This window comes from Pseudophryne corroboree, chromosome 11 (assembly GCF_028390025.1).
Source record: "Pseudophryne corroboree isolate aPseCor3 chromosome 11, aPseCor3.hap2, whole genome shotgun sequence".
In the NCBI taxonomy this organism is placed as follows: domain Eukaryota; kingdom Metazoa; phylum Chordata; class Amphibia; order Anura; family Myobatrachidae; genus Pseudophryne; species Pseudophryne corroboree.
The window spans coordinates 152,614,805-152,640,668 of NC_086454.1; the positions used below are offsets into that span (position 1 = coordinate 152,614,805).

General features: G+C 47.6%; 1 protein-coding gene across 1 annotated transcript in view; it reads left to right on the top strand.

Moving 5' to 3' along the window:
* The first annotated feature begins 2,014 nt into the window (after window positions 1–2,014).
* The window catches only part of CCDC88B (coiled-coil domain containing 88B), a 124,110-nt gene continuing 100,260 nt past the window's right edge, over window positions 2,015–25,864 (top strand). Inside the window, exon 1 of the mRNA XM_063944974.1 lies at window positions 2,015–2,228. Coding sequence (XP_063801044.1) covers window positions 2,169–2,228 — 60 coding nt within the window. The 5' untranslated portion in view covers window positions 2,015–2,168. The remainder of the gene's footprint in view (window positions 2,229–25,864) is intronic.

Sequence of the window (25,864 nt, forward strand, 5' to 3'; positions counted from 1 at the left end):
GGCTGCCCGAGGGGTCTCGGCATTACAACTCTGCCGAGCAGCTACGTGGTCAGGGGAGAACACGTTTGTAAAATTCTACAAATTTGATACCCTGGCAAAGGAGGACCTGGAGTTCTCTCATTCGGTGCTGCAGAGTCATCCGCACTCTCCCGCCCGTTTGGGAGCTTTGGTATAATCCCCATGGTCCTTTCAGGAACCCCAGCATCCACTAGGACGATAGAGAAAATAAGAATTTACTTACCGATAATTCTATTTCTCGGAGTCCGTAGTGGATGCTGGGCGCCCATCCCAAGTGCGGATTATCTGCAATACTTGTACATAGTTATTGTTAACTAATTCGGGTTATTGTTTAGGGAGCCATCTTTCAGAGGCTCCTCTGTTATCATACTGTTAACTGGGTTTAGATCACAAGTTGTACGGTGTGATTGGTGTGGCTGGTATGAGTCTTACCCGGGATTCAAAATCCTCCCTTATTGTGTACGCTCGTCCGGGCACAGTACCTAACTGGAGTCTGGAGGAGGGTCATGGGGGGAGGAGCCAGTGCACACCACCTGATCTGGAAAAGCTTTACTTTTTGTGCCCTGTCTCCTGCGGAGCCGCTATTCCCCATGGTCCTTTCAGGAACCCCAGCATCCACTACGGACTCCGAGAAATAGAATTATCGGTAAGTAAATTCTTATTATTAACAACGTTATAAGTACTAATATGGATGGACTCTAATCAGTGACAACTGCTTGATTAACATCGTGACTTACCTGCATGTGGACTGGCTTATAAATTTCATGCTGCTTGCTAAATTAACACCTTGCACTTCACATGTGGGTTCATTAGCTAATGAAGATCGGCTTATATAAGCTTGCTATGTGCTATTAATTCAAAGTTTGCCTGTATACTATATATCCCGATGTGCCTTCTTTAATTAAAACCATATAGGGATTGGAACATCTATACAGTGCACTTTATTTATGTGCAAAATATAGTATTTGCATGTGATAAAACACATTTTTAACATTATCCTGTATGTTTTAGTATTTTAGCACTGGCCGGTGCTTTATTGTGATAAAAATATATATATATGAAGTAAAAATTATTTTTACAAAGTGAGAAGCGCTGTCTTATTGTTTGGTTAGCTCTTTTATCTTTTAGGGAATTTCGGGATCAAGTCCCCTAAGATTAGCTGCCCTCACTCTGTAGGTGACAGCGCCAGGTGTACATATCTGCACTAATTCAAAAAAAATACCTGTCGCCCTTTTTTGTACTTGTGGACCTTTCGTCCATGTCGACCTAATGAATGTAGATCTGTAATTCCGCGCCCTATGTAATCCTGGTTTGCAGTAAAATCACCATAATACACCATCAGGCCTGATAATAGCTCTGAATGTCTAAATTCTGTAAGAAGACCCTGAAACACACAATAATTTAGAGGGCACAGGGGCATTAAAATGAAAGTCCGAGAGCAAGCAAAAGGGCCCGCAATGCAGTATGTTCTATTCTAGGTGGCTAATCTTGTCCCCATAAATTCACTAAATACTAGAAATGGGAACATGCTGTAAATGACCTCTTTCCCAATGATGCCAGTGAACAAAATACAGTACAATTCTATTTACTTTTACTATTCACCGCCCTGCCATGCACTTTATAACAATGTGGCAGGTCCATAAAATCAAAATACTATTCATACTTCAATATAGTACAAGGAATAATGGCAGAACATGTAATAATCTGAATATGCATTGGGCTAATATTACACACTTGTACCAATAGATCTATTGACTGTATACACTCAAAAATAGCTGAGCAGTGTATACAGGTGCACAGAGAAGGCTGACACTCCATAGCAGGATGATGTAAACAGTTATCCCTAGCTACCATCAGCTGCATCTTGATTGGGTGTCTCCAGGCTAACTTTGGTTACCAGAGCCTGCGCAATGACGGGCTTCCTGCATCACGGTGCCTGTGTGGTAAGAGAAGGGAGGTTACAAGGCGATGAGAGAGGAACTGATGTGTGTGAAGAAACCACAAAGCATTACATGGTAAAGGAGTGCTCGGAACACAGGGGAAACAGCAGAAGAATCAAAAGAAGTGTGCACGGGATGTGTGACCTAGTGCGGGAGTAGTAGTGGCAGAGACTGGGCACACCGCACTGCCACCACTTTAATACACAAGCTATGGAAAACCACCAAGTGCGAACCATTGAGCACCTGATGGACGGAGCACTGATCACATGGGTAAGGAGGGCGCTGTGACACTGTTTATATACTTTTACTAAGGGTAAACATGTCTGCTCTGCATATTCAAATACTCAATTCCTATTTTGCAATATAGACTTGACTATGTGTGTGCGTGTTACAGGATATCGTTGTGCCCCTACATATACAGGTTGAGTATCCCTTATCCAAAATGCTTGGGACCAGAGGTATTTTGGATATGGGATTTTTCCGTATTTTGGAATAATTAGATACCATAATGAGAGATCATGGTGATGGGACCTAAATCTAAGCACAGAATGCATTTGTTACATATACACCTTATACACACAGCCTGAAGGTCATTTTAGCTAATATTTTTTTATAACTTTGTGCATTAAACAAAGTGTGTCTACATTCACACAATTCATTTATGTTTCACATACACCTTATACACACAGCCTGAAGGTCATTTAATACAGTATTTTTAATAACTTTGTGTATTAAACAAAGTTTATGTACATTGAGCCATCAAAAAACAAAGGTTTCACTATCTCACTCTACCTCAAAAACGTCCGTATTTCGGAATATTTGGATATGGGATACTCAACCTGTACTATAGGCGTAAGTACTTTTCAGTCCATGATGTATCTTTCTATAAGTGTGTAGGAATGAACAGGGCTGTGCATAAGGGATCAGATCCTATCAAGGATAGGAAAAAAAACTTATTGTGTTTCGCATATTGTTTTCATAATGCAGACCTCTATTATGAGTAGTTTGGAGGCCCTCAGTGTATCCAGAACGTGTCTATGTTGTCCATTCCCTAATACAGCTGGATTTATAGCTGAAGATGACACAAACTGATCTGTAGTACCCTAATGTAATGCCTCCCAGCTTCCTCATCTGCTGATTCTTGGCTTTAGCTGCCTGTGCATGTTTGTGTACAGGAAAGTTACAGACCTTAGTCTTCCCTACTGGGTTTGCTTATCATGCACTATGTAAAAGGACACTTTTGAAAGGCTGGTTAAAAATGATAATGTGCATAGTTATTATACACTGGTACACATACTGTAGGCGTGTGCAGGAACCGCTCTGGGATCCCCCTTCCTCCTCACACTTCATTATGGACTACTCTTCCAGGTGAGTGAGTTTATGTCCCAGAGCAAGGGGTGGAGGAGGTAGTCTGTGACCCGGCGGAGGGGGTGGGGAGTCCCAGAGCAGCACACCCGTGTCTGCTCCTGCACACACCTATGCTGGTACACGGGACGGTTGGCAACAAGCGGGACTTGTCAGTCTTCACCTACAGCCTCCAGATTTTTGCACTACCCTGGCTTTCCCTCTGATTTGTTATTCCTTTTATATAGTGGCACTCATTTATGCATACAATATTAGTCATTTACAGTAGTATTGGCACTTATAGTTTATTAATCTACCATAATGTTATTTAAGTGTGGGAGGAAACTGGAGCACCCAGAGGAAACTCGCTCAGCCATGGGGAGCAAAAACAAACTCCACACATATAGGACCTTGGTCAGGAACTGAACTCATTACCTCAACGCTGTGATGCAGTAATGATAACCACTCTGCCACCCTTTAAAGCAGGGGTGGGGAACGTCCGGCCCGGGGGCCGTATACGGCCCGTAAAGACACTTCAGCCGGCCCGCCCAGCCCGCTCACAGTACCGCAGCCGCAGAAGAGTGAGGAGGGAGAGACGGCATTTCACAGAGGAGGATGCTGGGTAAGCTGGCAACCGTGCAGCGGGCGGCGCTGCGCTGCAAGGGGACGCATAGAGGAGGAGGGACAATGGGAGGCTGTCATCCTACTCATCCCTTCCCGCTCTTCCTCTGAGTCCTGCGCAGGAGAATTGGGGGTGGGAGCGTGGCTGAGACAACGCGGTGAGGAGAAGGATGGATATCGGAGAGCAGAGGGGGAGAACTATGGGGAGCCGGCCAGTGGGAGGAGAGCACAGAGAAGGGGAGATTCTGCAGCGTTAGACACTGCCATGTGTGGCAGTCAACGCTGAAAGAAAAAAGGTAAATAAATTAAAGATGTGGGGACTAACCTGCTGTTGGGGGGGAAGCCTGTTGGTGTGCAAGGGGGATCATATTGCTGTGCAGAGGGGACATTTTAATGTGCAGGAAGATAATGTTGATGTACACTACAGGGGGCATGATGGTGTGCAGGGGATCATACTACTGTGTTTGGTGGAGTATTGTTGGTGTGCAGGGGGATATTGGTTTGATGTTAACGTTAGTGTGCAGGAGGAGTGTGTTGGTACAGCCTTGTTCCTCTCATCCTTAGAGGACTGGATTAGTGTTGAGGGGGAGGCAGTGCGATCGCGGCTAGGAGGAACAACACTGCAGCACCAAGACTGAGCCACGCTGCAATGATTGTATGGCGTAATGTGAATGTGGCTCATACTGTGTGGCACAATGTGAATTTCGGCTCATACTGTGTGGCGCAATGTGAATTTCGGGTCATACTGTGTGGTGTAATGTGAATTGGAACTATTATGTGGCCACGCCCCTTCCCCACCAAGCCATGCCCCTAAATTTTTGCTGCGCGCCTATGGCGCGCACTATCCGTGCTCTGCGGTATGGGAGTAGGAGCACCAATTCACTTTCTGCCGAAGAGCACCAAAATGTCTAGTTACAGCTCTGGTGCAGAGTGTCCTGTATGCTACACAGCCCATCAGCATTGTCACTCCCTCCAAGCGGCACTACTAGGGGGCATATCTACAGGGGGGAAAACATACTGGTGGCATATCTATAGGGGGCAGGCTAATTTTTAAGTTGAAATTTATATATGGCCCCCGAAGGATTTTCTAAATATCCAAATGGCCCTTGGTAGAAAAAAGGTTCCCCACCCCTGCTTTAAAGCATCTGCCTTGTAATACAGATAATAAGACAAAATTGGCTCCCAGAGCACATAACGCAGGGAGGTCACTTGGGAGGAGCAGGAGACAGCAGTGTATTCCTAAGCGGTCTTTGACTGCACGTATTTTTAGATGGGGGGGGGGGCAGTGAGAATGGCATGGGGAGGAGGGCTAAGTGACATGTTAGGGCATGTAGAGAGGATGAGAGGGATTTGAGTGCCATGTGGGAAACTCAGTGTGGCAGGTGGGGGCATGTGAGGAGCTCTCACTGGCATGTGGGGAGATCGGATGGTACTTTGGGCATGTATTGGCATTTTAGCAGGCCTAGTAAACTGAGTTAACAACTGCTGTAAAAGGATTTGGGGTCTTCATTCTGAACCAAAGCAATGCAAGACTTTTTCTGTAAAAGGTCATCACTCGCATAGGTATAAAAAGTACCCACTGACAGTAATGTTTCCGCACACAGTGGAATAATGAAGTATAAAGACAGAAGCACAAGATTCTCCCTGTACATGCAATTCAGTATCTGTTCTGCAAAACTCTCTCTTATGATGACAAGTGTTCACTTATAGAAGTTGTGGCTTCTGAAGCAGGATGCTGCAGATCCTCATAAACAAAGATCTCATAATACTGTCACTGGGTTCCATTTAATAACATTGAATAGTTGCTATGGGTTACAGAATATTCATACACATTGCACCACTTTATTTTCTTAACACTGTTAAATTTATCAAGTTCAGCAAATAACTGTCTGCAAGGCGCTCTTATGTTTAGTGTTCATTTATTGTAGCAGTATTGGGAGTACATATGGAAATAGTCATGTTTTCGAAAATCACGCTGTCAACAGTGAATATGACGACATATGATCAACACATTTGAAATGTTACTTAAAGCATTTTAACTGTGTCAGCGGTATCATTTTAAATGGCAATATTATTATCTGTGGCAAACAATTGATGGTCCCTCCCTTTCCTGACTCCAGATGGTTAATCTGGGGACAGGGCCAGAGAAGAAGAGTATTTGCTGGGTCGGCTGTAGGTGAGAGAGGTGGTGTGTGCATGGGCGGGTGTATTTGCTGGGTCGGCTGTAGGTGAGAAAGGAGGTGGGGTGGGCATGGGCGGATGTATTTGCTGGGGCAGCTGTAGGTGAGAAAGGAGGTGGTGTGTGCATGGGCTGATGTATTTGCTGGGGCAGCTGTAGGTGAGAAAGGCAGTTGGGTGGGCATGGGTGGATGTATTTGCTGGGTCGGCTGTAGGTGAGGGATGTGGTGTAGGCATGGGCGGATATATTTGCTGGGGCAGCTGTAGGTGAGAAAGGGTGGGCATGGGCGGATGTATATGCTGGGGCAGCTGTAGGTGAGAAAGGGGGTGGGGTGGGCATGGGCGTATGTATTTGCTGGGGCAGCTGTAGGTGAGAAAGGAGGTGGTGTGTGCATGGGCTGATGTATTTGCTGGGGCAGCTGTAGATGAGAATGGCAGTTGGGTGGGCATGGGTGGATGTATTTGCTGGGTCGGCTGTAGGTGAGGGATGTGGTGTAGGCATGGGCGGATGTATTTGCTGGGGCAGCTGTAGGTGAGAAAGGAGGTGGGGTGGGCATGGGCGTATGTATTTGCTGGGGCAGCTGTAGGTGAGAAATGAGGTTGGGTGGGCATGGGCGGATGTATTTGCTGGGGCAGCTGTAGGTGAGAAAGGCGGTGGGCATGGGCTGATGTATTAGCTGGGTCAGCTTTAGGGAAGGAGTGAGGAAGCTGGGATGACTCCCTATGCTTATGTAGGCTGGATGGATGTATTTACAGGTGCCACTGGAGTTGAGAGAGGAATGTGAGTAGGCATAAAGTGGCTTGTTGACAGCAGCAGGTGCGGGCAGTGTTTCCTAACCTTGATCCCCAAGGCACACTACCAATCCAGAACTTAGTGGTATCCAGGCTTAAGCATAGATGGTTCATCAAAGTAACGGAGGTACTAATTAAGTCGCCTGTGCTCAAGCATGGCGAGTCTTAAAACCTGGACTGTTGGTCGATGGTTGGGGCAATTTCCCTTTGCCCCAGACCATAGTAGATTGCTGGTACACATTACCCGATCTTATTCCATCCTTCATTACACTGCACCAGGTCGCATGTGACATCTTCTGGTTGGCCGTGCAGCACAGCTGACCAGAAGATATTGCATGTGGCCCGCAGAAGCGAGCAATTGGCCAAACACATTAGGTGATACACACAATGTGTCATTCCGACACTGCAAATCGTGCCGACAATGTGTACTCTGCTTTAGTGTGCCTTGCAGACCGTTGTTGGGAACCACTGTTCTAGCAGAAGTAAGAGCATTGAGGTGTGCAACCGTAGATGCAGAATTCATCCCTGCTGTATAATAGAGTAGCATATCGGACCCGGGCCACCACGGATTATTATTGTATACTTACCTTCCTCCAATGGCCCCTTAACCCTCCCTTCCCGCAGCCTAACCATCCCCGGTGCTACCTAATCCTAAACCTCCAGCAGCTGAAATTCATCACCAATTTGTTGAGGTGTACGGTAATAATGTCATGGAAACAGGTTTGGGTTACATGGTGCGTAAAAGTCGTCAGCACTCTACTGATTCCATAGCTGAAGAGTTCTGAACTTCCACTGGCATTAATGTAAGCACAAAAACTGTGTGGTGGGAACTTAATGGAATGGATTTCCATGGCCAAGCAGCTGCATGCAGGCCTCACATTACCAAGTCCAACGGCAAGTATCGGATGGAGTGGTGTAAAGCACACCATCACTGGACTGTGGAGCAGTGGAAATGTGTTCTGTGGAGTGATGAATCATGCCTCTCTGGCAGTCAGATGGGCGAGTCTGGGGATGGTGGATGCCGGGAGAACTTTACCTGCCTGACTGCATTGTGCGAGCTGTGAAGTTTGGTGGAGGAGGGATAATGGTATGGGGCCTCTTATTGTTAGTGAAGGGCAATCTTTATGCTTCAGCATACAAATACATTTTGGACAATGCTGTGCGTCCAACTTTGTGGCAACAGTTTGGGGAAGGCCCTTTTCTATTCCAACATGTCTGTACCCCAGTGCACAATGCAAGGACTATAAAGACATGGTTTGATGAGTTTGGTGTGGAAGTACTTGATTGGCCCGCACAGAGCCCTGACCTCAACCCCATCAAGTACATTTGGGTTTAATTGGAATGGAGATTGTGAGTCAGGCCTTCTCGTCCAACATCAGTGTCTGACTTCATAAATGCTCTACAGAATGAATGGGCACAAATTCCTACAAAAACAATCCAAAATCTTGTGGAAAGTCTTCCAAGAACAGTAGAAGCTGTTCTAGCTGAAAAAGGGGGACCAACTCCATACAGACAGACAGTTTTTCCTTGTATAAAAAGAAAAAAAGAACCAGCACTTACGCTTTAGTAGCAGTGTTTTTACTTGAAAGAAACAGTCTCCATACAAAGTGTAATGGCAGCAACAGCCATTTCAACCACAAAACCACAATTGGTCTTCCTCTGGGGCTATATATATATATATATATATATATCGGCGGCACTCCAGGACTTTCAAATAGTAAAAAGTGTATTTAAGACATCACAAAATACAGCATGTGACCGACGTTTCGGGGCCCGTAGCCCCTTTTTCAAGTTGTATGTGATGAGTGCCAAAAGCTTACCTTATATGCCGTGAAGTACCCGCCAAAGGTGATGAGGACGGACACCTCCGGCCACTCCGTCTCCGCTGCGCTCCCTGGACTTCCGGGGTCCGCTACGGATGACGTCACGCGTCCATGCGTCGGGTTACCATAGTAGCAGCCGCCGCGTCAGATCGCGCTGGCTGGGGCTGTCTGGAAACAAACAAACAAGTGAAATTAATTAAAATGTGGGGCACCCATGCAATTTGTACTTAATCTAGTTAAGCCTGATAAAGCAAAGTGAAAGAACTTATTGTAGTGCACGAACATAGAAAGGGGAACTTACTGGGAGGGATACTGTGTTAGTGCTAATGCACAACCTAACAATATCTCATAAACAGTTGTCACCACCGTGTTGGTTAATGCTAATACAGAGAAGCCCAGACTTGGTTATGTTCCCCTATGACTATTAATTGGACCCCATTGTATGGAATCACCATAGGCAATACACAGATTCTCTAGTCACCATAGGCTAAAGCCGTGCACACCGGAGCTAGTGAATGGCAAACAGTGACAACCCCTCTATTCCCCTATATACTAGGGTATCTAAAGGACAGTCCATCTTGTTCAAGCCTTCAAAAGTCCCGCATATTCTGTCCAAATTAGTGAAGAGAATTCCACGCAATCTTTTCATTCAGACCCCTGGGGCTTTGTTTGTGTGTATATATATATATATATATATATATATGGTGATGGGGAGCACAATGATGACGGAGTCTAGGTGCTCGTCATCGTTAGAGCGCCGGCCGGGGCGGGCGGGTGATCCGCCTTCCGGAAGACGCCAGTCACTGGGAGATGTATGACTGCTATAAAGGTATGTTTAAATCACTTGTTTTTATGCTGACCTGACGAAAGGGCTATAATAAAAGCCCTGAAACGTTGTCTAACTTCATGCTGGTGTAAGAGTGTATTATTCAAGTCGCTTGGAGTGCCGTACCTCCTATCCTCTACTGCTGTTACCTCCTCGTTCGGGCACCCGGCGCACAGACCACATAAGGGAGAGCCGGACCATCCACTGTATGTATATATATATATATATATATATATATATATCTCCTAGCTGACGTACCCGGTGTTGCCCGGGTTTATTTTTTTAAGTTATTAAGATCAAAGCGCAACGGAATATGCTGCGTAATATAAGAAACTGTCAGAACATCAGTGGCATAAATCTCGCATTCCAAGTGACTTCCTCACATATAAGACTGTCTACCACTCTTATCGTAATGTCCTTGACACTGCCAAACAAACAAATTTCCAAACTCTCATCTCTGCTCAAGCCTCTAACCCCAAATTACTTTTTAATACATTTAAATCACTTCTCAACCCTCCCTCACCCAACCCACTAGCAACTATCAAGGCGCAAGATCTTGCTTCCTACTTCAAGGACAAGATTGATAAGATCCGAGATGAAATGGTATGCTCTTCCTCAGCCAGTGACCTGCTCAATTCCCTACTTGAATCCTTTTGCACCCTCTCTTCATTTTATCCCACAAATGAAAGTGAAGTATCAACACTTTTCTCATCTTGCTACTCTACTACCTCTCCTCTTGATCCTATACCCTCACAAATAAGTAAATCTATGTCTCCTGTGCTCATGCCAACCTTAACTAACATCTGTAATCTCTCTCTCTCTCTCTCTCTCTCTCCTTGTATCTTTCCTTCACTGTTCAAGCAGTGATTACTCCCATTCTGAAAAAAAATAATCTAATAATAATCTAACCCTAACTCTCTCTTAAACTACCGTCCCATCTCTCAGCACCCATGCCTCTTCAAGCTACTTGAGAGCCTTGCCTACACTCGCCTCACACTTTCTTAACTCGCACAATTTATTGGACCCGCTTCAGTCAGGCTTTCATTCCCAACACTCCACAGAGACAACACTGACTAAAGTAGTAAATGATCTGGTCACTGCGAAGTCTAAAGACTATTACTCACTTCTTATTCTTCTAGACCTCTGCTGCTTTTGACACTATTCACCACTCTCTTCTCATACAAACACTTCAAGACACAGCCCTCTTTAGGTTCCTATCCTACCTATCTAATCACTCTTTTAGTGTCAGCTTCTCTGAATCCACCTCCTCTTTGCTACCTCTTTCAGTTGGAGTACCGCAGAACTCTGTTTTAGGTCCTCTGCTTTTCTCAATCTATACCTCATCTCTTGGTAACCTAATCGGCTCTTTTGGATTTAATTATCATCTGTACGCAGATGATACTCAAATCTTCCTATCCTCCCCAGATTTGTCTCTATCTGTATTGGTCCATGTCACTGAATGCCTTTCTGCCATTTCATCTTGGATGTTTTCTCACCATCTCAAACTTAATATTTCCAAAACAGAGTTAATTATATCTCCACCAGCCAATAGTAGTTACCAACCTGAAGTTTCTATTACTGTTAAAATACTTTTACTATCACACAAGGCCATTAACCAAACAAAACCTATGTACATCTCTTCTCTAATCTCAAAATATCTCCCAACCCGACCTCTTCGCTCTTCAAAAGACCTGCGTCTCTCATCCACACTCATTACTCACATGCACGATTGCAGGGTTTTCTTCGGGCTGCACCCACTCTATGGATGCCCTACTATGCACAATAAGACTCTCCTCTAGTCTCCAAACCTTCACACTATTCTGGCAAGCTTATATTCCTAAACCGCTCACAGAACCTTCATAAGTAGGGAGGCCAATCCCGGGATCGGGATCAGTGGGATTCCGGGATTTGGGCCCAAAATTGCCGGGATTTGAATCCCGGGATTGGAGCCTCCAATCCCGGGATTCAAGGGATTACAGTGCGCATGTGCGGGAGGGTTGGAAGCGCCGCGGGAGGGCAGGTGGGTGTAAGTAATAACACTTACTATCAGGCGGCCACGGCAGCCATGGACACGCTGAACACGGTGGCATTTCAAATGAAGCGCCGGCCGCCAGCCAATCAGAGCTGGCGGACCGGCATCCAATCAGGGAAGCTGCCACAGCAGCCAATCAGGAGCGACTGCTGCGGCAGCTTCCCTGATTGGCTGCCGGTCCGCCAGCTCTGGTTGGCTGGCGGCCGGCGCTTCATTTGAAATGCCGCCGTGTTCAGTGTGTCCATGGCTGCCGCGGCTGCTCGCCTAATAGTAAGTGTTATTGCTTAAACCCACCCTCCCTCCCGCGCCGCTACCAACCCTCCTGCGCCACTACCTACACCCTCCCTCCTGCACCACTACCTACACCCACCCTCCCGCACCGCTACCTACCCCCATAGGTGTGCGCAGACACTGAAAAGCGGATGCCGCTCCGGACTCCCCCCCCCCCCCTCCACGGCACGGCATTATAGTGTTCTCTCACCTCCCCTGTCCTGGACATAGACTGCTTACCAGGTAGGTAGTGGTGCAGGGGGGGATTCCGGAGCGGCACCCGCCTGTCAGTGTCTGCGCACACCTATGCTTACCCCCTCCCTACCTCCCGCACCGCTACCTACACCCTCCCTCCAGTGCTGCTCCCTACATCTTTCACTGGTCCCTACTGCAATCCCGGGATCCCGGGAATCCCGGGATTGACCGTTTTTCAATCCCGAATCCCGGGATTGAAAAAACGGCCCGGGATTGGCCTCCCTATTCATAAGCTTTCCTATCTAATTAAATCTGCACTGTATAGTCCACACATATACTCCTGACCACGGTTCATCATGTCATGCAGCTAGAGATGTGCACCGGAAATTTTTCGGGTTTTGGTTTTGGATTCGGTTCCACGGCCATGTTTTGGATTCGAACGCGTTTTGCCAAAACCTCCCTGAAAATGTTTTGTCGGATTCGGGTGTATTTTTACAAAAAAACCTCAAAAACAGCTTAAATCATAGAATTTGGGGGTCATTTTGATCCCATAGTATTATTAACCTCAATAACCATAATTTACACTCATTTTCAGTCTATTCTGAACACATCACACCTCACAATATTATTCTTAGTCCTAAAATTTGCACCGAGGTCGCTGGATGGCTAAGCTAAGCGACACAAGTGGCCGACACAAACACCTGGCCCATCTAGGAGTGGCACTGCAGTGTCAGGCAGGATGGCACTTCAAAAAAATAGTCCCCAAACAGCACATGATGCAAAGAAAAAAAGAGGCGCACCAAGGTCGCTGTGTGACTAAGCTAAGCGACACAAGTGGCCGACACAAACACCTGGCCCATCTAGGAGTGGCACTGCAGTGTCAGACAGGCTGGCACTTCAAAAAAATAGTCCCCAAACAGCACATGATGCAAAGAAAAAAAGAGGCGCACCAAGGTCGCTGTGTGACTAAGCTAAGCGACACAAGTGGTCGACACAAACACCTGGCCCATCTAGGAGTGGCACTGCAGTGTCAGGCAGGATGGCACTTCAAAAAAATAGTCCCCAAACAGCACATGATGCAAAGAAAAAAAGAGGCGCACCAAGGTCGCTGTGTGACTAAGCTAAGCGACACAAGTGGCCGACACAAACACCTGGCCCATCTAGGAGTGGCACTGCAGTGTCAGACAGGCTGGCACTTCAAAAAAATAGTCCCCAAACAGCACATGATGCAAAGAAAAATTAAAGAAAAAAGAGGTGCAAGATGGAATTGTCCTTGGGCCCTCCCACCGACCCTTATGTTGTATAAACAGGACATGCACACTTTAACGAACCCATCATTTCAGCGACAGGGTCTGCCACACGACTGTGACTGAAATGACTGGTTGGTTTGGGCCCCCACCAAAAAAGAAGCAATCAATCTCTCCTTGCACAAACTGGCTCTACAGAGGCAAGATGTCCACCTCATCATCATCCTCCGATTCCTCACCCCTTTCACTGTGTACATCCCCCTCCTCACAGATTATTAATTCGTCCCCACTGGAATCCACCATCTCAGATCCCTGTGTACTTTCTGGAGGCAATTGCTGGTGAATGTCTCCACGGAGGAATTGATTATAATTCATTTTGATGAACATCATCTTCTCCACATTTTCTGGAAGTAACCTCGTACGCCGATTGCTGACAAGGTGAGCGGCGGCACTAAACACTCTTTCGGAGTACACACTGGAGGGAGGGCAACTTAGGTAGAATAAAGCCAGTTTGTGCAAGGGCCTCCAAATTGCCTCTTTTTCCTGCCAGTATACGTACGGACTGTCTGACGTGATTACTTGGATGCGGTCACTCATATAATCCTCCACCATTCTTTCAATGGTGACAGAATCATATGCAGTGACAGTAGACGACATGTCAGTAATCGTTGGCAGGTCCTTCAGTCCGGACCAGATGTCAGCACTCGCTCCAGACTGCTCTGCATCACCGCCAGCGGGTGGGCTCGGAATTCTTAGCCTTTTCCTCGCACCCCCAGTTGCGGGAGAATGTGAAGGAGGAGCTGTTGACGGGTCATGTTCCGCTTGACTTGACAATTTTCTCACCAGCAGGTCTTTGAACCTCTGCAGACTTGTGTCTGCTGGAAAGAGAGATACAACGTAGGTTTTAAATCTAGGATCGAGCACGGTGGCCAAAATGTAGTGCTCTGATTTCAACAGATTGACCACCCGTGAATCCTGGTTAAGCGAATTAAGGGCTCCATCCACAAGTCCCACATGCCTAGCGGAATCGCTCTGTTTTAGCTCCTCCTTCAATGTCTCCAGCTTCTTCTGCAAAAGCCTGATGAGGGGAATGACCTGACTCAGGCTGGCAGTGTCTGAACTGACTTCACGTGTGGCAAGTTCAAAGGGTTGCAGAATCGTGCACAACGTTGAAATCATTCTCCACTGCGCTTGAGTCTGGTGCATTCCCCCTCCTTTGCCTATATCGTGGGCAGATGTATAGGCTTGAATGGCCTTTTGCTGCTCCTCCATCCTCTGAAGCATATAGAGGGTTGAATTCCACCTCGTTACCACCTCTTGCTTCAGATGATGGCAGGGCAGGTTCAGGACTGTTTGCTGGTGCTACAGTCTTCGGCACGCGGTGGCTGAATGCCGAAAGTGGCCCGCAATTCTTCGGGCCACCGACAGCATCTCTTGCACGCCCCTGTCATTTTTTAAATAATTCTGCACCACCAAATTCAATGTATGTGCAAAACATGGGACGTGCTGGAATTTGCCCAGATGTAATGCACGCACAATATTGGTGGCATTGTCCGATGTCACAAATCCCCAGGAGAGTCCAATTGGGGTAAGCCATTCTGCGATGATGTTCCTCAGTTTCCGTAAGAGGTTGTCAGCTGGGGGCGTGGCCTGGCTGGCAATGGGAGAGGAAGCACTCCCTAGGAGCTCCTGCAAACTGGCCAACATAAATAAAAAAAACAACTCTATTTAGTATCCTGGTGCCCCCTGCACTTACCCCACTGCCTCTGCCTACATCAACCCGACCAGGGGAAGCGTGCTGCGGAGTCGGAGGGCGGCCTTGGCTGCCCTTGCGGATTGTGGCCTTCCCCCTCCTGTGAAACCGGGGCCTCGATTTCGCCGCCTCGCGGGGCCGGGCTCCGGAGCTACTCGCGGGACTTGGGACCCTCATCTCCTCCCCTCCGGACAGTTGGCAGCGGCTTGTGGTGGCCTCATCCCTCCTGCGGACCCCTCCGGCGGAGCTGTGCAGCAGCTGAAGCGGGCCTGCGGCCCCCCTGCTACCTCCGGCCGCCGCGGCCTAACACGCGCCCAGAAGCCGGGACCTCGAGTTCGGGGAAGACCCGGCCGTGAGCTCCGGGATCGGAACGCGGCCGCGACGGGCTCCCCGACACCCCGGATCACCCCCACATGCGAGGCTGGACACTCTTAAGCACCTCCAAAGAGCCTCTGTGCCACAAGCAGCCCCACAAGGGATAAAAGAGGGGAAAGGAGCAGCCCTATAAGTGCTGCGGTGGCCATCTTGGATTCCTGGAGATTTAGCTGGAGAAGGCTGAGCACACCTGCAGCTCTAGGAATCTCTACAGCACATCCAAAAAGGCTGCATTACCTTTAGCACCCAACCATCCTGGAATATTGTGAGTGCCTGCTGCTGCCACAGCACTCATTTCTCATTTGCACCCCTGCTCCATAGAAGCCCACGACAGGAACCCAGAGTCACCATTTTACTTTCTGGCACTCAGCCAGGGTAAAGATAACCCGCACTATACCACACACTCCTCACTCCCGCAGGAGTACAGATTCTATTTACACTACCGCCAGTATCGGCGAAGGCTATGGAAGTGCTTTAATACCACCCAAGTGCGCCCGGGCCACTGAATAGGGGATCGAACCGCGATCTGCCCCGACGTCGGAGTTGGCGCCTGGAAGAGTCATGGCCTCAGCGTTATGATATTCGGATCCGCACATCCCAGACCTATCCTTAAGATGACTCTCAAGATGATTTAACGCAAAATAATAAAATACTACATGTGCCATAGCCAAATGATCAGACCCCATATATAATACTCTGGCACCCTACCCCCCCAGCTCCGCGGTTGGAGGATCGGATCTGACCGGATTACCTGTTCATTAAACGGACTCGGGCCTGTGTCCCCCCAGCAATAATTTTTCCTTCCTTTTTCTTTTTTACCCCCACTCCTACCCTACCTCTTATGGATATAAGCCACTATGTCCAAAAACAAAAAAGCATCGCAAGCTCCGACTAACTTCTTTGGCTCAAAGTCCAAGGGCTCACAGAACCCCACCATGGCCGCAAGCTCCCCCCCCTCTCCATGTTCGTCGGAAGTGGGTATCGATCCCCAGATACAGGCGGTTATGTCGAGCCTATTGGAGGGAGTGCAGTCCGCGTTCAAGCAAGAACTCTCGAACGCAATAGCCGAATTTAAATCGGACCTTACAGATCTCGGTAACCGGACGGATGCACTGGAAACAAAGACGGACGATCTCTGCCGCTCCCAACACCGCATTGACAGTGAACTCGCTAGATTGCACGAGGAAATGGAGTCCCTCAAGGAGCGACAAGAGGACCAAGAAAATCGCTCGCGTAGAAATAATCTGCGCATACGTGGCGTTCCAGAAACGGTCCTCGGCCCATCACTACCAACATTCTTGAGAGAATTCTTCATACACTTGGTACCAGACCTCACAGTCGAAGAATGCCTTTGCGACAGGGCACATAGAGCACTCCGGGCAAAACCATCTCCCGCCCAACCGCCCAGGGATGTTATTGTCCGTTTCCATTATTTCCGTTCGAAGGAGAAAATCATGTCCTCCGTTCGAGACACATCGGAGATCCTGTTTAAAGGCACACAGCTGCAGATCTTTCAGGATCTTGCACCCTCCACCATCCAAAAACGGCGAGACCTCCAACCGGTCACCCGGATCCTACGACAACACCAGATCAGATACAGATGGGGATTCCCCTTCCACTTACATGTTTCGGTCAATAACTCTGTTCACTCGGTCAAGACCTTACCCCAAGGACAGGAACTGCTGGCAAAGCTAGATCTCCTCCCAACATCAGCAGTAGAAGACATGGCGGCCTCATCATCCCAACCGCCACATCCTCAGTCCCCTCTTCCCGACTGGACACGGGTGACCCGACAGCGCAATGTGGACAAGGACCCTCCCTGACCTGGGGAAACCCCCCGATGTGTATAGTGCATGAACTGTCGGTGCAACTTCTCCACGACTCGAAACGAGTGTGAACAGTGGAAGATTCGACCTCAGTTCAACTACCAGTATCGTAACTATCCTTGGTTAATGCTGTTATAAACAAGTTATAACTGTTTGAATCCCCCCCCCTCCTCCCTCCCTTTCTTCCAACCCCCCTCCTCCCCTTCCCTTCTTTCTCCCTCCCCAATTTTTATTTTTTTCTCTCTCTTTTTTGTTTTCATGCTTGCATTTTTGTTGTATGGACACAGTTCTCAATGTCCTATATTATATTATGTTTGCTATAAATGTAAAAAGGTCATAGCCATTCCCAGCCTTCATGGCCCGGGTGACGCTCACCCTCCCACATGGTAGCTCAGTTACCCCCCTACAATCCCTTACTGTTGTTTATAATGTTACTAACTCGATGCTTTTTCCTAGCGGCCCCTAAATGGGACCCACAACCTCAGGGATGTTTCCCCGTTTGGGGTACTTCTTCTTCTTCTTTTCTATGTTCTTTCTTTTCTCTCTTTTCTTGTGGCCTCTGCTTGACTTTCCTGCTCCTTCTCTTGCTTGGCCTGGAGGGGTGGCCTTTGCCTGGCACAAATTGTACCTCGCTGGACCATACCTGGCAATATGCCGTACTCCCCCACGTAAATAATCATGTCTCTTAAAATATTCTCGGTCAATGTAAATGGCCTGAATTCCCCTAGGAAGCGTACCGTGTTCCTGAGTGCTTGCAGACGTGAGAAAGTTGACATAGCATTCCTGCAGGAAACACATCTCACCGGTCCCCACACTCGGCTTACGGGCAAATGGTTCTCCCAGTCCTACTTTGCCTCAGCAGACTGCAAAAAACGGGGTGTGGCCATCTTAGTTCACCGTAATATCCCGTTTATTCACTCCAGGATGGTGACAGACCCAGACGGACGGTTCCTCATGGTAATGGGTACCCTCTGCTCTAAGGCTTTCACCCTGGTCTCCGTCTACGCCCCCAACCAAGACCAATCTTTGTTTTTTGATTCTCTCTCCAAACGCCTATCACGAGAAGCACAGGGAAGCATTATCATGGGTGGTGACTTTAATACCATAATAGACCCCTTGCTGGATAGATCTGGTCCTCCGCCTCATGCTTCCATGACGACCCTCCCTCGGGCTTCCCGCACACTTACCGCCACCATGAAACTCCACGGTCTCTGTGACACTTGGCGTTCCCAACACCCCCACACCAAAGATTTTACGCACTTCTCAGCTCCACATCAACACTATTCCAGGATTGACATGATCCACATCACCACTGCCCTAGTGCCACTGATCTCGGACACGGGCATTACACCACTGACTTGGACGGACCACGCTGGGGTCTACCTCCTCATAGATATATACCGCTCGCCTCATAGGAAATTTAAATGGCGTCTTGATGACTCGCTTCTACAACACCCCTCTGCACTAGAGGAAACTAGACTAGCGATTACACAATACTTCACTGAAAATATATCTCCCGATATTCCACTTAATATCCTTTGGGAAGCCCACAAAGCCACGATTCGCGGTACCTTATTAGCAAAATCGTCGGCAATCAAGAAAAAAGCCGCACAGGAAATAGCCTCCCTCGAATCAGAAATAGCCACCTTACTACCCAAACACAAAGCATCCCCCGACCCCTCTTTACTCACCCAGATAGACTCCCTCCGAGGACAACTCAACACTCTCCTATCCACCCGCGCGGCAACAATTCTTCGGAAGTTGCAACAACGCTTTTACGACAAAATGGATAAAATAGATACCCTACTAGCCAACAAACTACGTCGTAAGCAAGCGTTGGGTGCAATAGATAAACTGTACTCGCCACAAAGGGGAACCTATACATATGACCCTGAATTGATGGCTGAAGATTTCCGCCTGTTTTATGGCTCCCTCTATAACTTACCTGACTCGCCCCTGCTGTCTCCTGACGGATCCGGGGGAGTGCGCTCATATTTATCCGATACCCCCCTCCCAACCCTATCCGACAATCAATTGGAAGCCCTAAATAGTCGAATCTCGGAGGAGGAGACAATAGCTGCCATACGATCGATGCGCTCGTCGGCTGCCCCGGGTCCGGACGGTTTCACAGCCCAATATTATAAACTCTTCGCGAAGGAACTGGCCCCACACCTAGCCTCCCTATTTAACGGTATCCTCGAGGGAGCCTCCTTCCTGCCGGAGACGACTCGGGCCGATATAGTGGTAATACCAAAGCCTGACAAAGATCCGACTAGCTGCTTAAATTACAGACCAATCTCATTATTGAATGTTGACTTGAAAATATACGCGAAAATACTAGCTAACCGTCTGGGTCCCCTGATGCCCGGCCTGGTCCACCCGGATCAGGTCGGCTTCATTCCTGGACGCCAGGCGTCCGACAACACTAGAAGGGCAATAGATCTAATATACTCAATCCAAAAACGGAAACCTCCCTCTCTCATTTTGGCTCTTGACGCGGAGAAGGCCTTCGACCGCATATCGTGGTCTTTTGCCTTTGCAGTCCTTGACAAAATGGGATTCTCCGGAAACTTTCTAGAGGGAATTAAAGCACTCTACCACTCTCCGTCGGCCCAGGTTATGGTTAACGGTGTCTCCTCCTCCAGTTTCGGGATCACCAATGGTACCAGGCAGGGATGCCCCCTCTCCCCTTTAATCTTTGCCCTAGTCATGGAGCCCCTAGCAGCAAGGATCCGTAATAACAGTGCTATCCATGGAATATCCACAGGCCTATCTGAACACAAGATAGCGCTATATGCCGACGACGTCCTGATCTCCCTCACTGACCCAGCCCAATCTCTCCCCGCGCTTTTATCTGAGATTAGCTCATACTCACAGCTCTCAGGTTATAAAATAAACGTGAGCAAAACAGAGGTCCTTAACTTTTATATCCCGGCAGCTCTCAAACAAGAACTTCAAACTATTCTCCCCTGTAACTGGCAAACCAAGAAAATTAAATACCTTGGTGTGTACTTGACCCACCATCACCACCAACTTTTCCAAGCAAATTATCCCCGTTTATTACAGACAATTAAGGAGGACTTGGTGGACTGGTCCAGTTATTTTATATCATGGATAGGCAGAATTAACTCTGTCAAGATGAGCGTGCTCCCCCGACTCCTGTACTTATTTCAGACCCTCCCGATCTACGTCCCTACCTACGTCTTCAAGACCCTACAACGCCAATCTTCCCTCTTTATTTGGAATCACAAACGCCCTCGAGTCAGACTTAAACTGCTTCAACGCCCCTCCAGAGGCGGCGGTCTGGGTATCCCGGATTTTAAGAAATACTTTTATGCCGCGCAACTCGCTCAATGTGCACAATGGTGCAACGAAGGCGGGACGCGGAAGGTCTGGGTGGGGATAGAGGCGGAGGAGACGGGCCTAGCTACACTATCCTCCCTACTGTGGCTTCACCGGAACCAGCGTCCCCGTGCGGCCCTATTGCACCCTGTAGTAAGTCGCTCCCTGGCAACATGGGACCTGACAAATAGACGGTTCAGTTTGGCCCCATACCCGTCCCCGCTAATTCCGTTATTTAACAACCCAGCCTTCCCACCAGGTATGAGCAGAGCCACGCACACATCTTGGCGCATGAGTGGTATTTTCTATGTTAATGATATCACCTCCACAGCTACGTTCCCACAATTCGCAGATATCCGTGAAGGAACAGTAATCCCCTCATCGGACTTCTTCCGCTATCTACAAATTAGACATTTCCACTCCACCATCACCACCACCCTTCTCCACAGACATTTATCCCCCTTTGAACACATTAGCTGGAAACGCACCAACACTAAAGGCCTCATATCAGACATCTACACCCTCCTGGACGACCTCCCCACAACATCCCGGGCCCCTCATGAAGTGGCATGGGAAAAGGAATTGGGATTCACTATAGACAATGAGGACTGGGTAGATATATGGGACAATGCGGCTTCCAGCTCCATATGTGTAAGAATTAAAGAAAATATTTATAAATTACTCTACCGATGGTACTATGTCCCTTCCCGTCTACATACTATGTTCCCCGATACTCCAGATAGATGCTGGAGGGGCTGTACGGACATCGGTTCATTCTTACACATATGGTGGGCCTGCCCTAAAATCTACACAATATGGGGTGAACTCATCACCATGCTTTCGCGTTTATTCGACACCTCCATCCCCTCCGACCCCCAATACTTTTTGCTCCCCATGACTCTTCCTACCCTCAACAGACATCAAAACAAACTATTCCGACATATAGTCTCGGCAATGACATGCCAAATTGCCACAGACTGGAAGAGCCCGACCCCCTCACCAATACAGGGGATAATTTCTCGGATATGGTATGTCCACAAAATGGAATACATGACCGCAGTTATTCGCAATACTGCGAAGCAATTCGATAAAGTATGGTCCCCATGGCTAAACCTACAACAGGCTTCCTCCCCATTCATAATCTGACACGGCATGCCAAGGTCCTATCCACCTCTTGCCCCCGAAGGCTACCCCTCCACCTCTTTGCCCTCTCTCTACTCCCCCCCCCCTCTTTTCTTCAACCGGAGGTGCCCAGCCTCCTATGCTTTTCTGTCCCCTTCTGATCGCTCTCCGAGCACTCTCTTTTTTTCATTTCCTTTGCTGACTCTCTTGACGGAAGGCCACTCCGTTGCCGAGAGTTTCCCACTTTTTATGCTCTAACTTGAATCTCTAAACACGGGAAAACACAAAAACAAAAAAAAAAAGGATCCATGCTGTTGTAGCAACAATTTACTGTACCTACATTTGTATTTTAAGCACCCAAAATGTTCGGGTGCTCTGTTATGTTATCATTGTACCTATTTCATGATCCACTCAATAAAATGTGTTTAAAAAAAAAAAAAAAAAAAAAAAGAGGTTGTCAGCTGTGTGCCTCTTAAGGAAAGCGGTCATACAAAGCGTAGCCTGCCTAGGAACGAGTTGGTGTTTGCGAGATGCTGCTACTGGTGCCGCCGCTGCTGTTCTTGCTGTGGGAGGCAATACATCTACCCAGTGGGCTGTCACAGTCATATAGTCCTGAGTCTGCCCTGCTCCACTTGTCCACATGTCCGTGGTTAAGTGGACATTGCGTACAACTGCATTTTTTAGGACACTGGTGACTCTTTTTCTGACGTCTGGGTACATTTTCGGTATCGCCTGCCTAGAGAAATGGAACCTAGATGGTATTTGGTACCGGGGACACAGTACCTCAATCAAAAGTTGCCTGTGATACCGGACACACGTTTCTCACCACCCAGGCTGACAAGACCTGAGTTATCCGCTTTGCAGCAGGATGACTGCTGTGATATTTCATCTTCCTCGCAAAGGACTGTTGGACAGTCAATTGCTTACTGGAAGTAGTACACGTGGTCTTCCGACTTCCCCTCTGGGATGACGATCGACTCCCAACAGCAGCGCCAGCAGCAGTAGGCGTTACACTCAAGGATGCATCGCAGGAATCCCAGGCAGGAGAGGACTCGTCAGACTTGCCAGTGACATGGCCTGCAGGACTACTGGCTTACCTGTATAAGGTGGAAATTGACACTGAGGGAGTTGGTGGTGTGGTTTGCAGAAGCTTGGTTACAAGGGATTTAGTGGTCAGTGGACTGCTTCCGCTGTCATCCAAAGTTTTTGAACTTGTCACTGACTTCTGATGAATGCGGTCCAGGTGACGTATAAGGGAGGATGTTCCTAGGTGGTTAACGTCCTTACCCCTACTTATTACAGCTTGACAAAGGCAACACACGGCTTGACACCTGTTGTTCGCATTTGTGTTGAAATAATTCCACACCGAAGAGGTGATTTTTTTTGTATTTTGACCAGGCATGTCAATGGCCATATTCGTCCCACGGACAACAGGTGTCTCCCCGGGTGCCTGACTTAAACAAACCACCTCACCATCAGAATCCTCCTTGTCAATTTCCTCCCCAGCGCCAGCAACACCCATATCCTCATCCTGGTGTACTTCAACAGTGACATCTTCAATTTGACTATCAGGAACTGGACTGCGGTTGCTCCTTCCAGCACTTGCAGGGGGCGTGCAAATGGTGGAAGGCGCAAGCTCTTCCCGTCCAGTGTTGGGAAGGTCAGGCATCGCAACCGAAACAATTGGACTCTCCTTGGGGATTTGTGATTTAGAAGAACGCACAGTTCTTTGCTGTGCTTTTGCCAGCTTAAGTCTTTTCATTTTTCTAGCGAGAGGATGAGTGCTTCCATCCTCATGTGAATCTGAACCACTAGCCATGAACATAGGCCAGGGCCTCAGCCGTTCCTTGCCACTCCGTGTCGTAAATGGCATATTGGCAAGTTTACGCTTCTCATCAGACGCTTTCAATTTTGATTTTTGGGTCATTTTACTGTACTTTTGTTTTTTGGATTTTACATGCTCTCTACTATGACATTGGGCATCGGCCTTGGCAGACGACGTTGATGGCATTTCATTGTCTCCGCCATGACTAGTGGCAGCAGCTTCAGCACGAGGTGGAAGTGGATCTTGATGTTTCCCTATTTTAACCTCCACATTTTTGTTCTCCATTTTTTAATGTGTGGAATTATATGCCAGTATCAATAGCAATGGCCTACTACTATATATACTGCGCACAACTGAAATGCACCACAGGTATGGATGGATAGTATACTTGACGACACAGAGGTAGGTAGATCAGTGGCCTTCCGTACCGTACTGCTATATATACTGGTGGTCACTGTCAGCAAACTGCAAAACTAAAATGCACCACAGGTATAGAATCTAGATGGATAGTATACTTGACGACACAGAGGTAGGTAGAGCAGTGGCCTTCCGTACCGTACTGCTATATATACTGGTGGTCACTGTCAGCAAACTGCAAAACTAAAATGCACCACAGGTATAGAATCTAGATGGATAGTATACTTGACGACACAGAGGTAGGTAGAGCAGTGGCCTTCCGTACTGCACTGCTATATATATACTGGTGGTCACTGTCAGCAAACTGCAAAACTAAAATGCACCACAGGTATAGAATCTAGATGGATAGTATACTTGACGACACAGAGGTAGGTAGAGCAGTGGCCTTCCGTACCGTACTGCTATATATACTGGTGGTCACTGTCAGCAAACTGCAAAACTAAAATGCACCACAGGTATAGAATCTAGATGGACAGTATACTTGACGACACAGAGGTAGGTAGAGCAGTGGCCTTCCGTACCGTACTGCTATATATACTGGTGGTCACTGTCAGCAAACTGCAAAACTAAAATGCACCACAGGTATAGAATCTAGATGGATAGTATACTTGACGACACAGAGGTAGATAGAGCAGTGGCCTTCCGTACCGTACTGCTATATATACTGGTGGTCACTGTCAGCAAAACTCTGCACTGTACTCCTCCTATATAATACTGCTGGTCCCCAGTCCCCACAATAAAGCAGTGTGAGCACAGATATATGCAGCACACTGAGCACAGATATGGAGCGTTTTTCAGACAGAGAACGGATAAAACTGGTGGTCTCTGATCAGCAAAACTCTGCACTGTACTCCTCCTATATAATACAGCTGCTCCCCAGTCCCCACAATTAAGCAATAAGCACAAATATTTGCAGCAACATTAATAAACGGAGAGGACGCCAGCCACGTCCTCTCCCTAACATTTCCAATGCACGAGTGAAAATGGCGGCGACGCGCGGCTCCTTATATAGAATACGAATCTCGCGAGAATCCGACCGCGGGATGATGACGTTCGGGCACGCTCGGGTTAACCGAGCCATACGGGAGAATCCGAGTATGCCTCGGACCCGTGTAAAATGGGTGAAGTTCGGGGGGGTTCGGTTTCCGAGGAACTGAACCCGCTTATCACTACATGCAGCCCACCGATAATCTTTGCAATCTGGTGGACAACTATGCAATAGATAGCACCTATCCTTGTGTATCAATGCATACTTTCCTATAGATTGTAAGCTTGCAAGCAGGGCCTTCCTACCCAGTTTTGTTTTAGCATTGTTTCCAATTGTAAAGCGCAACATAATCTGCTGTGATATATAAGAAACTGTTAAATAATAAACTGTAAATAATATGTAAATGTAAAAAATAATGTAAATGACAACATATTAAAAATAATATCTCAGTAGCTCTTCAAATACACCCATGAGGTAGCTCTGCAAAGTCGTTTTTGTTTTTGAGGTGTCGCCAGTAGCCCTGATCATCAGCTTTTTGCTTTTTTCTGTTCGGTTTTCTAATCACTTTTCCATTGCGAGATGGGTTTAAAGTTTTCCTTTTGTTATCATTGCTGCTATTTCAAGGCCTTTATGTCAGTTATTTTAGTTAATTAATTTATGGTTATTTCTGTAAGTTATTACATTTAATTAAACTTATCATCCAAATCCATCCAATGTAAGGCCTAGAACAGGCTACCTGTGTCAAAGTTCTGCCAAGCGCATTCCGCGGGGAGGTCCGACTGACCCCAACCCCCTTAGTATGTCTTCTAGGATGCAATTTTTCCACTCTGTGAAATTTTCTTCCAAATCCATCCAGTGGAAGGCCCAGAACAGGCTCCCTGGGTCAAAGTTCCACAGTGAGGCCCAACCAGGACTGTAACACCCCTAAAA